The 11,954-nt window shown below is 41.8% G+C and overlaps 3 protein-coding genes across 6 annotated transcripts in view; all 3 read left to right on the top strand.

Annotated features, from left to right (window-relative positions):
- Positions 1–3,295, top strand: part of LOC311271989 (rho-associated protein kinase 2-like) — a 32,738-nt gene extending 29,443 nt beyond the window's left edge. For 2 of the 4 annotated variants that reach the window (XM_084378025.1, XM_084378028.1), the window contains 4 exons: positions 33–300; positions 451–730; positions 1,216–1,306; positions 2,672–3,295. In XM_084378025.1, the coding sequence (XP_084234151.1) occupies positions 33–300; positions 451–730; positions 1,216–1,249 (582 nt within the window). In that variant the 3' untranslated portion in view covers positions 1,250–1,306; positions 2,672–3,295. Of the gene's footprint in view, positions 1–32; positions 301–450; positions 731–1,215; positions 1,307–1,494; positions 1,606–2,671 lie in introns of all 4 variants that reach the window. The other 2 variants (XM_084378026.1, XM_084378027.1) reach the window with 2 other exon arrangements.
- A 3,945-nt stretch (positions 3,296–7,240) lies between these two features.
- On the top strand, positions 7,241–8,461 carry LOC311272154 (uncharacterized protein; the record flags this gene model as incomplete). Its single annotated transcript, XM_084378326.1, has 2 exons — positions 7,241–7,322; positions 7,461–8,461. Exon 2 carries the CDS (start codon positions 7,463–7,465, stop codon positions 8,459–8,461), a length of 999 nt encoding a protein of 332 aa, XP_084234452.1. The 5' UTR covers positions 7,241–7,322; positions 7,461–7,462.
- Positions 8,462–9,874: 1,413 nt separating this feature from the next.
- Positions 9,875–10,882, top strand: LOC311271359 (uncharacterized protein; the record flags this gene model as incomplete). The annotated part of the gene is made up of 1 exon (XM_084376974.1): positions 9,875–10,882. The coding sequence occupies one exon, from the start codon at positions 9,875–9,877 to the stop codon at positions 10,880–10,882; it is 1,008 nt and encodes a 335-aa protein (XP_084233100.1).
- Between the last annotated feature and the right edge of the window lie 1,072 nt (positions 10,883–11,954).

Genomic DNA, 11,954 nt, shown 5'->3' on the forward strand with positions numbered 1-11,954 from the left:
AAATTCCATTTCCTTTCTCTTCTTTTTCCCAGATCCTGTACGCCAATGAAGGGGAGCTCAAACGTGACCAGGAAGTCGTCGTGGAGCCTACACCGTATGGTGATCGTCCGTCCTACATCAGCCACAAGGGCCACGAGTTCATCCTCACTCTCTACCACTTCCCCTCCAGCTGTGAGGCCTGCACTCGACCCCTGTGGCACGTTTTCAAGCCGCCGCCGGCCCTCGAGTGCCGCCGCTGCCACACCAAGTGCCACAAAGACCACCTGGACAAAAAGGAGGAAGTCATCGTGCCCTGCAGGGGTCAGTATGCTCATTCAAGACTTGATGTAGAGCTTCACTTGCGTGGAACCAGAAGTTTGTTCCCCAGAGTGATATGTTAGATACATATGTTAAAACAAACCTTTAACTTTACTCTGTTTCTGATGTATCTTAAATATCTTTCTTCGACAGTGAACTATGACATGTCCACTGCCAAAGAGCTGCTCCTGCTGACCAACTCTCCGGAGGAGCAGCAGCGCTGGGTCAGCCACCTCCTCAAACGCATCCCGAGGAAAAACCCGACATTGAGTCCTCCCCCTGCGATACAGAACTCCCCTAAGGAAGCATCGTCACGTTCCTCTCCACGAGTCTCTCCACATCCTTCACCCAGGAGTTCGCCTCGTATGTCGACCCATCGCGGAGCCATCAAGATCCAGCCTAGCAGACAGCAGCAGTCGTCAGGGAAGCCCAGGTGAGGACGGGGAAAGTTTTGCTGGAAAATATGAGAAATGTTCACATATTTTAATGCTGAGTTTGTTTCTGTAGAGCATTACTTTTTACATCTTTCATCCATCTTGATCTCGAGGTCAAACTCACTATGATGATGCTGACATGTAGAAAAATCTGAGCTAATCCTACAAAAAATCTGATCTATTTTCCTGTTAAATGGTTTAAAGCCTCATTAATTGTTGTTAATTTGTTGATGACTCGTGATTATGTTTAGTTTAAAGGGGCCCACAGCTCGATGTCTTGCTTAAAAGAGATATCCTGATTCATCTGCATGCGCATAAGGCTGTATGCAGCTTTAATGCAGCGTCAGTAGCTGCCTACTTGAGCAGGAAATGGCACCAAACCATTACAGGAGTCACTAATTGTACCTGTCTTGTTTCCTGTGATTGATTAAGACACTCAAAGTTTGCTCTCTCAGCCCCAACCTAACTGGCTCTCATCCCTCAGTGCTGGCCCCATGCTCCGTATCATCCTCCACTGACCTTTGACCTCTTCACCTCTGACCTCTCCTTTCTAACGTCTCTCATGCTGGGAGACTGTAAGTAGCAGAGCTTGTTGTGACATGTCCGCCCTCCGTGCTGCAGTGTCCACTAACCGCCCCCCTCATTGAAACAAGCGCTCAGTTAACTGCTCACAGCTCTGTGCTGCCCCCAGGTGAACTTGGCACGTATTGCCCCTGAGGTTAATAAAGCACTAAAGGAACCAACCTCATGCTTACTGTTTCAGATTGCTTGAGTTTGGACTGAAAGACTGGAGTTGGGCGTTGGATGATGTCGATAATGATGATGATGATGATGATTTATTCTTCTGAAGAAAGTGAAAGAGGGGGGACGGAGGGTAACTGGACCTCTGCATGTGTTGGTGTGCAGTTGGTAGAAGGCCTCACTGTGGCCAGAGGCATGTTGTGTTTGTGTGACTTTGTTAAATTTACAGTCGAGTTGAAAACAAGAACTCTGTGTTTGAATCATTGTTACAATAAAAGTTTGACACTTTTGGAAATATGCTCGCTGCACATGTTTAATGCACGAAAAGCAGACAGATTTGGGATTTATCTGCATGTTTGCCAGAAGTAAAATATTAAAGTTTTAGTTTGTCGTTTATGGGAATGCTCTTATTTTGTTATTTGACTTGAAGTGTTGTTTGAGGAGATTAATAGGCCTATTCAGCTACCAGCTGTATGGTAAATATGAAGCAACAGCCAGCAGACAGTTAGCTTAGCATAATAGATGGAAGCAGAGGAAACAGCTAGCCTGACTGTGATGCCTTTTCCCCCTTTTTTCTGGTATTTATGCTAACCTAAGCTTATTGTCTGCTGGCTGTAGCTTAAAATCCCATATTAACTGTACAGGCCTTTGTTCAACATGAATGTTTAATCTTTATTTAAGCATGTTAATAAGAACAAGGACTCGATGTGCCATAGATGTGAAGCAATAAACATTCTTGCATGTCGAAAATATTGACATTTGATATAAGTCCTGCACATGTGCAACTCTCAACAGAGATGAGAGGGAAGCGGGATAACTCACGCCTTAGCTCCTTCCATCATCGGCTATGTTAAAAAGCAATGTGTTTGATTTATATTTCTTTTAGCTACATTTACTCGCCCAGCTTGGTATTTTACTTGACCCCGGCAATCCTCGCTGTTGAGCCCTGCAGCCATGAGAATCGAGTTAAGAAACCGAATAAGCATATTTTCTAAAATGTGCTTCAATATTTAAATTCAGAGCGGCATTATTCCCATATCTGTCTGCTCTTTGTGCGTGTCACTCGCGCATTGTGTGGAAAGCTTCCTTGTATAATATGTGTGTGATTTTGTGTGGGCGTGCCTTTTGAAGTCCAGCCATCCTTTTTGGTATCATCGCAGGTTTTCACATCAGTTTTCTCTCTCTCCTTCTCTTCACAGTTAACCCTGGCTGATCAAAGATGTGCGTTTTCATCTTTGCGGATTAATGACCACAGTCTGGACGCAGAGCCTACATGTGTTATTTTTTTTTTTCTGGGAAGTAGACTGAAAAAAAAAACAAAAAAAGAAGAAATGATAATCACGGAGAGAAACGATCAGAGACTGGCTGTCGTCATGAGAACTGGGGCCGTCTTTGTCGTTGTAACAAGAGGAAAAATGAGCAGTATTCATCTGAAAGCCTCAGCTGCCTTATTTTGTAACCATCATGACAAAAACATGGACATTTTATTCTGTCAGATTCAGTGACTCACAAGGATGTGTGTGTGTGAGGTGTTAGGCATGTGTGTGAACATTTGTACATAGGTTTAAGAGGTCTGTCTGTGTATTGTAGCACAGAAAGTGTAGCTCATAGTATATGATTGTTTTATTTTTATGGATATAAGTCAGCAGCACATTATACAGTATCTGCTTGTCCTGTAAATTAATACAGTTTTACTGAATCATCACGAGTCTCGATTTTTGGACATATTTTGTCTCACAATTACAACATAACACAGAATAATGTGAATTGAACAGTGTTTTCTCACCATTCATGACGAATTTCAATAAAATCTGTTACTCTGACGATGAATAATTCACTTTTCATTCATTGTTTAAAATCTGATATGTCTCGATACATATTGCTGTGAAGGATTCATGAACACAGTACTGCAAAGAGTGGTCGTAATGAGTGATTTTGTGCTTTTATCTTCATATTTGAAAGCTTTCAGACTAAATGTAGATGCTGCATCAAAAGCAGAAGACAGGCGGGGGATGAAATATGTAAGAATAGAATCAGTTTTAGTGAGTTTTTCTTGGGTTTTGACATTTTGGGGAAATTTTTCTGAATTAAATTTATTTTTAATTATACTTTAGTTAAAGGAGACGTTTTATGCTCATCTTCAAGTTCATCATTTTATGTTGGGTTACTACTAGAATACGTTTACACACTTTAATGCTCAAAAAACACATCAGTTTTCTCATACTGTCCAGTGCTGCAGCTCTGTACTCCCCCTCTGTCTGAGACGACCCGCCTCCCAAATACCCAGTCTGCTCTGATTGGTCAGCTCACACACGCCTGAGCTAGCACCGCTAACAACAACAGAGCAGCTGTGTTAAAACGATTCTTGCGTGCCAAACTAGCTGCCAGGCATAAATTATGCAAATGTATGACATGGGGATGTCGTGTGATGTCACAAAGTAACGGTATTTAAAGTGGGACTACTGATGAGGCGTTCAGGAGCAGTGTTTTCTGTGGGAGAGAGGAGCTTCTGTTGGTGTGGACTTCGACCCTTTTTTTTAACTTTCAAGATCTCGTTCATTGTTCATTCAAAGTTTCTTCGGATTATCTAAAGCTCTCAAATAAACATGTTACATCACATTTGTTTGTTTGTATGTTCACCTGAATCATCGGTGTCGTATCTGATCCTAATTATTTTTTTAAGGTAAACTCAAATCATATGCAGTGTACACTGATTAGTAACACTAAAGTGACAATACCAAAAGCAGAATGAGATTAATATAGTCATTACGTATACAGACATGTTATAGGAACATCCTTCAGAGGTGTAACATCTGACTACAGTGTATTTTAGGACACTTTGAATTACACCAGAATAGTCCGTCTCTATCTTGCAAGTGCATGTGGAGTGAGTGGGCTTGACTGAAATAAATCTTTCAGAGCAGCCTAAAGCCAACTGGCACTCATCATACATAATGCAATAGTTCATCATGTTGCCCATCTGCTAAAATCGTATTTCATACTGCTAGTCTAATCCATTCTCGCCATCAGCCGTGTGACTGTACATGCTGGTTAAATAACCATGAAACCTGCTGTACCTGCCTGCTGCGACCTCGGGTGGCTCACAGCCTTCTGCTGCTGTTTCTCCTCCTCCTCGCTGATAAACCTGCAGATTTTAACTCTAATCTTTGAAGTTACTTTTATGAAAAGGATGTTTCTTGGGTATTTATATCATGCCGAACTAAAGTGAGGTGTTTTAATTTCAGGCTACTTCATATTTATTGTGTCTTGGTTAGTTTACCGACTACAACATAAGATGAGCTTATCAAATATGATGCACTGCTTAAGATTACTACCGTCTGTATATAAAATAGTAGTAATAGTAACAGTAAAATGCTACAAAATCATGAATGCACCAGTAATGATGATATAATAATGTAATATACAGTATAATAGTATAACATTCACAGGGGAAGTTTTCTGCATTGTAAGTACAATAACGGCCTGCATGCACACCTTTACTCACTGCAGGTCATTTGCTGAAATATTTCTGTACTGCACAATTGCTACTTTTACTTTAGTAATTGAACTGTTCCTTCCTTCTCATGTGTCAACACAGTTTTATCGGTGATCATACTCGATGTACTAATAGATGTTTACTAAAGAACACGGTGCACTGAGGACCGTCACATTGTTTAACCTTTGTTCCATCTTCTCTGCTCCTTTGTGAGGCTTCAACTAGCTGGTGAGTGGATTGGTTTTTTAATCTGTTGATGTTTATTCTATTTATTTATTTAAATATTATAATTGATTTTCAACACTGACAAATAATCACTGCAACCTAACTTAAAATGGATAAAATGTCACAAGCCTTTTCTTCTCTGAGGACGTGGTGGAAAAAAGATTTGATAATTGATAAAACACCTTGACATTTTGACGTTTGCACATTTTTTGTTGGTGTAGGAAATAAATATGTGAACCTTTGCTTAAGGACAATCTACAGTTTATGAGAGTACTTCTGTTTCATGTTACCGTGTTCATCTCTACTTCATTTCAGAGGGAAATATCATTTTACAATAATTTTACTCTGCTCTATTTATTTTGACAATTGTAATTGTTAGTTACTTTGGTGAGTAAGATTTAACATACAACAGTATAATGCTATAAATACATGATTACTTAATAATTAACATCTTTAACATAAAGAATACTTTTAATACTATGAGTATGTTACCAAGACTAGAGTAAAAGTAAAGATGTGTTAAATATTACTCTGATAATATAGTGAAACGTCACCCCAGTACTTCAGTATAAAGTATCTGATATTAAATGTACTTATGTATCAAAAGTACAAGTAAAAATGAATTATGCGTGTATTTACATGTATGTTGACTGTATGCTCGGGGTCGGCTGGGTCACATTGTTCAGGGTAAAAGGAACAGGTAGACAGAATTCGACATTAAAAATACATAGTGAACACATCCAGTCTTTCACACAGCTTTGATATGATATAACTTTAATTTATTCTGCTGAGAGGAGACATGAGCAACAATGATTGGTCACTGGTGATTAAACACACATGAGCTGTAGTGCTTTTGCACATCTGTATTTCATAGTAACACAATCCTCTGTGTTTGCAACATTACAACATCATCTTCTTATCTTTCGCTCTCTCACTCTCTCTACCTTTATGTGCGTGCTTGTGTATATGTGTGCAGAATGTCAGCTAATGTCGAGGGCTGTTCACCAATTTAAATAAAACATACTGTACATTTATGTTAATTGAGCTTTACCTTTATTCTTTCAAGGCAGAGGGAAGAAATGGAAAATAGTTTTATTGTTGCATTGTAGCACAACTGTGAACACTTTCCAATTGTTGTTTGATCATTATGTCACATTTGAGAACTGTGTTTTATTGTGAATTACCCACAATACTGCTGTCTTTGTTTATGAATTCATTTGTATTGTTCAATATAGGTCGTATTCAGACATTTTATTTGCACCTTTTTATCAATTACTGTGGATTTGGGGCAGTTTTTGGGCTGAAGTTATCAGATAATGCAGTGGAGTAATATTTGCCTCCAAAATTTGGTGGTGTGGAAGCAAAAAATAGAAATATTCAAGTAAAGTAAAAATACCTCACAATCTTATTGTAGTACAGTAGTTGGGTACATGTAGTTAGTTACATCCCTTCACTGTGTATGACTTCATTTACACAAGTAAAGGGTATTAATATTTCTTCCATCATTGCTGTGACATCAACACATTTCTCCTTTGGTTTTGTTTATTGTTCATCAAAAGGTTTTAACTGGCCACATAGAGATTACTGCTGAACAACTACATATAACAACTTTAACATTTTTTACCTAGTTAGTTGGCGTTAACTAGTACATTTTTCTGACGATTCATTTAACTTCCAGCAAAATAGATAACATTTATCTAATTTTGAACTGGTGATCATGCAGTTTTACCTCTGTCTCACTGCTCTCTCCCTCCCACTCTCCTTCTGTTTCCCCACATTTGAAAAAACAAAGTATTTCATTTTTCACTCAGTGAAAAAAACCCATCACACAATCGAACCTCTTGAGTTCACATTAACACTTCAGAGTTCTTTTGGGAATCAGCGATCTTTAGCAGAACTAGTATTTTATTCAATAAAACATAAACTAAGTTTCCAGGTCTTGTACTTTCCCTGCAGGTTCGAGTCTGTTGCAACTGGCTGTCCTTGACGAATGACTGTGCTGTGACGGGTCCTTGTTTACTCAATAAGTAATGATTAGATTGGGGGATTGTGCTCCCCAAGTGACTCAGTAATTTGTGAGCGAACGCTGCTGCAAGTCTGGCTGATAGTCATCCAACTAGAAAACAACAGTAAGTTTTAATTTGTTGAACATCGTGTGCATGAACTGGAAATTATTGATTTGTGTGGGTGAAATACTATTTAAGTCCTTGCAAGCTTTCTGATGTCTCATTTTAAATTCTCCGCATCATCTTCTTCTTGTGTTCTAGTCATGAAGTCCTGGTGTGCTCTTGCTTTCCTCTGGTTGGCATATCTTTGCCATGGCACTCTGTCCTGCCCGGCACTTTGCAAATGCTACCACAGGAGGGCTGAGGTGGTCTGTAATGAGGTTCCCCTGACAGAGTTCCCCTCCGAGGGTCTCCTGAAGAACACCACCCTGCTGACCATCCAGTTCACAAACATCACCTCCATCTCAGAGCAGCAATTAAACGCCATACCCCTGCTTAAAGGGCTCCACCTGTACAGCAACCACCTGCAGAGCCTTACCTCGGATCTTCTCAGAGGTGTTCCTCATCTCGACACTTTGGATCTCACGGACAACAAACTGTCTGAGCTGCCTGCGGATGTCTTCAGCCACGCCCCGCTCGTCAACTTGGTGCTGAAGAACAATCAGATTGTGAAAGCCGATGCTGAGTGGCTTCCTGATAACAGCACTGTCACCTGGTTGGACTTATCTGGGAACCGCTTGATGAAAATCTCAGCTGCTCTGCTTCAGAAGCTGCCCCAACTGGAGAATCTGGACCTTTCCAACAACCGTCTGGAGGCGATCACTGCCGATTCTTTTAACGCACTGGCCAAACTCGAGAGGCTCAACCTGCAAAACAACAAGCTAGACACCCTGGATGCATCTCTACTCAACGGCACCCATAACCTCACCTACCTGTTCCTCTCTCGCAATAAACTCAACAAACTCCCCGAAAACCTTTTCCAGGAGCTCACTCAGCTCAAAGCCCTGAGTCTGGAAGACAACCAGCTGAGCCACATCCCTGCAGGTCTGCTGGACCCTCTGACCTCCCTGGAGGAGGAGGGGCTGGACCTGACAGGCAACCCCTGGCTGTGTGATGGGAAGGTAGAGTACCTGTGGAGGTGGCTTCAGAAGAACCAGAAGAAGGTGTTCCTGCCACAGACAATCACATGTGCCGGACCGCAGGCTCTGAGGGAGCGCTCAGTGATGTCACTGACAGAAAGTGAACTAAACCTTCAGTCTTAACTTGTTACAATCTGATATGTGCTCAGCTCTGCCTGTCAGCTGTCTTACTTTTCAATCATGAAAGTGTACAGTGTGAATGTATAATTAAATATATGAGTAAAGAGCGTTTACGAGTTTGTGGATTTTTCTTGCACTTTAATTGCAGATTAAACTTGTTCTTAAAGGAAAAGTTTGAAATTTTGGGCAATAACAAGATTTCATGTCACCATTATCCTGTGTTATTATCCTAATAAGCATCAAAATATGTTTAAAGGTGCAGTATGTAAGAATTTGCCACCTGTCAAATTCTTCCTCCAAACAAACAGGTGGCAGCACATCACCAGGGTAACCACTAACTGCTGCCACTACTAACTGGAGCTGCCATTTTGCTAGTTAGCTCACTTAGCCGTGCAGCTAGCGGTCCAGACTGGGAGCTCAGGGGCCAGGGGGTGTGTTGGAGTTTACATCGCTAACACATGAGATTTGGACTGTAGGACAGGGCTAGCTGGTTAGCGTGCTAACGTCAGTAGATATTTCTGCAACACATTAAAGAGACATCAGAAGACAAGAGGTGACAAAGTGTCAGCCGTGGTTGCTTTGAGCAAAATGGACCAAACTGACTTTTGCTTGAGGCTATAGAGCCTGTTACACGTTAAGATTTTCAGGTAGATAAAACATAAAGTGCCCTCCAGGGTGCCCTTAGTGCCCCGTTTAACTTTTTTTCACAGCTGCCCCGCAAAAATTTGGGGTCCACCACTGTATCTGGCTGTCCTCAATTAATGAGCTTTAAAAGTGCTGGAGTCAGGCTGGCAGTTTCCCCTTGTTTTCTTTATGCTAAGCTAAGCTAAGCTAAGCTAAGCTAATCGGGGTTTCATTGACAGAAACTGTAGTGGTATCGATCTTCTCATCTGACTCTCAGCAAGAAAACAAATAATCATATCCCCCAAAGTGTCAAACTATTCTTCTAACAGATTTTAAGGTGAAATCCAAACACAGGGAATCTGCGATTAAGAAAATAGATTAAAGGATTAAATCAAATACCTCATTAATTCAATTTGTAAATACTTTTTTGTACATATCATTGATTTAGAAATTAAAAAAACACACCATACCATTGCAGAATAATAAAAAAAGGAAGATATTGATTTGTGTGAAGCAACATCTGTTCTTTCAGAAAAGTACAGAACAAGTCACCACTCAGGCTGATGAGCTGGTTTGTTTGCTTTGGTTTTGTTTGCCTCTTGCAAAATTTGTCCTGATTCACTGCTGGGAACAAATATAGTCAACAGTGTATAAAACCAAGACTTTAACAAACACAGAGGGAGTTCTGCTGCGCCTTCCAGGTAGGATTATACATTGATGGTCATTTTCTTGATATCCTGCATGGATCTCTCTCTTACAATGCCTCTCTTTCCTTTGTGCAGTGCTTTAAAGATGAACTTGTGGGTCCTCCTGACTCTCACTGTGCTGGCTGAATGCCGCAACCAAAAAAGAGGCACCCACTCGTGCCCGGATCTGTGCTCCTGTTCAGGTGCAGAGGTGGTGTGCAGCCAAAGCTCCCTCACACATTTCCCTGTAGATGGTTTACCCTCCAACACCGCTCGACTGTCCATCCAATCCACCAAGCTCAGCAACATCACAGCCAGTCATTTGAGTCTCGTGCCCCTTTTGAGCAACCTCCAGCTGTATCACAACAACCTGTCGAGCCTCCCTCCAGATCTACTGCAGCACGTTCCTCACTTGAACACGTTGGATCTGACGGGAAATCGGCTGGTTCACCTTCCTCCGAACATCTTCAGCCGTGCCGCGCTTCGTAGTCTGGTGCTGAAGAACAACCTGATTGAAAAAGCAGATGCTGAGTGGTTTCCTGACAACAGCAGCCTCACCTGGCTGGACCTGTCTGGAAACCGTTTAGCAGGCGTACCTGCTGCTCTGCTTCACAAGCTGCCCAGTCTGGAGACTCTAGACTTGAGTGACAACAACCTGCAAGACCTTCAACCTGACGCCTTGAAGAACCTGCCCCACCTGGTGACACTGAATCTCAACGGGAACAAACTAACCTCCCTGAAACCTGCAACCTTCACCCACAACCTGAAACTAACCCAGCTGTTTCTCCAGCAGAATCGGCTCCGAGAGCTGCCAGCGACCGTCCTCCAGGGTCTCCAACGTCTTGAACTTCTGCTGCTGGATCAGAATCAGCTGCAGCATTTGCCCTCAGGGCTGCTGGATGGCAGGAAATCCTCTTTCAGCGTGATCTTAACAGGAAACCCCTGGGTGTGCGATGAGAGGATGGAGTACCTGTGGACGTGGCTCACGGCCCATCGTCAAAACGTCTTCTTTCTGGAGGAGGTGACATGTGAAGCGCCTGAAGCTCTCACTCTGCGACAAGTGGTCTCTTTGACCGGCAGTGAGCTCGGACTTGACACGATTAAAAATGAGTGATGAGGAGGTGGCGTGGTGGACTGGAGATCTTCCTTGTACCCTCTGAATTTCCACTAAAATCTCCTGCCAAAGTAAAATATTCACATATAATTGACTGTGTCAGAGGCTGAAATAAAACTTTATGATTCAAGTCATTCACCCGGCGCTGCTTCCTTCTGATCTCTCCATTGTTTCTGGATGTTGTCCAGCCCACTGGGTGGCGTAAGATACTCAATTCATTTCCAAAGCAATGAGCTGTGAGCAATGAGTGCAGGTCATCTAAGAGCCAATTTACTCAGAAGATCCCGACCAAAATGTTTTAAAGTGAACCTCAACGCTAACACATCTGATTAATTATGATATTGTTTCTCCTATAAGGGACATAATCTCTAGTTAAATGATAGAAATTCAAAGTACGGTCAAACTGAGGAGCACAAGCGAAGCTGTGATTAAGAAAAGAGATTGCAGCTTTCTATCCGTCCTCCCTTGATATTTTATTTTGTTAAGATTCTCACCGTGGCTGCTTACTCCGACAGCTCCGTCTCACTCGTTGTCGGGTTGCGTCACAGATTGCAGCATTGTTTCAGTCGTGCCTTCTTGTTTTTAATGATGTTGAGCGTGTGGGAGTGCGTGGGCAGTGCAATGGCTGAGTCTCACAGATGACCTCTTGTGGATGTGTTTAAATATCTCTCTGTTTCTCTTTCTTTAAGTCTCTCTGTCTCTCTTTTAGATTTAGTATGTGTGTATGTGTGTGTGTGTACACTTTCTGTCCTGAAGCCTCGATCACAGTGAGTGCATCCAAAATGTAAGTTATTACTCTACTAAATATAAAATACTGCCTCCTTTAGAGGCTGTTACTTACCAAAATTAAACCTTGTTTGCAAATGCTCCCAAAAGAGCCGCTGGGAAACTTCAGAGGGTTGATGGATGTTTCTCATTCTACCTTTTTCCAAATTGTATCCGGGAGGTTAAAGGTTCAGGAAGTGCTGGTCCGAATCCTAATCTCCTCTTATGAGAGTTCCCTCTGGGTGGAAACATCTGTTCTGGGTAGATGAACAAAGGCACTTCTCCTCCACCTAAAACAACTGCTGCT

Source organism: Pagrus pagrus (genome assembly GCF_965226575.1).
Source record: "Pagrus pagrus genome assembly, chromosome: 16".
Taxonomy (NCBI): Eukaryota; Metazoa; Chordata; class Actinopteri; order Spariformes; family Sparidae; genus Pagrus; species Pagrus pagrus.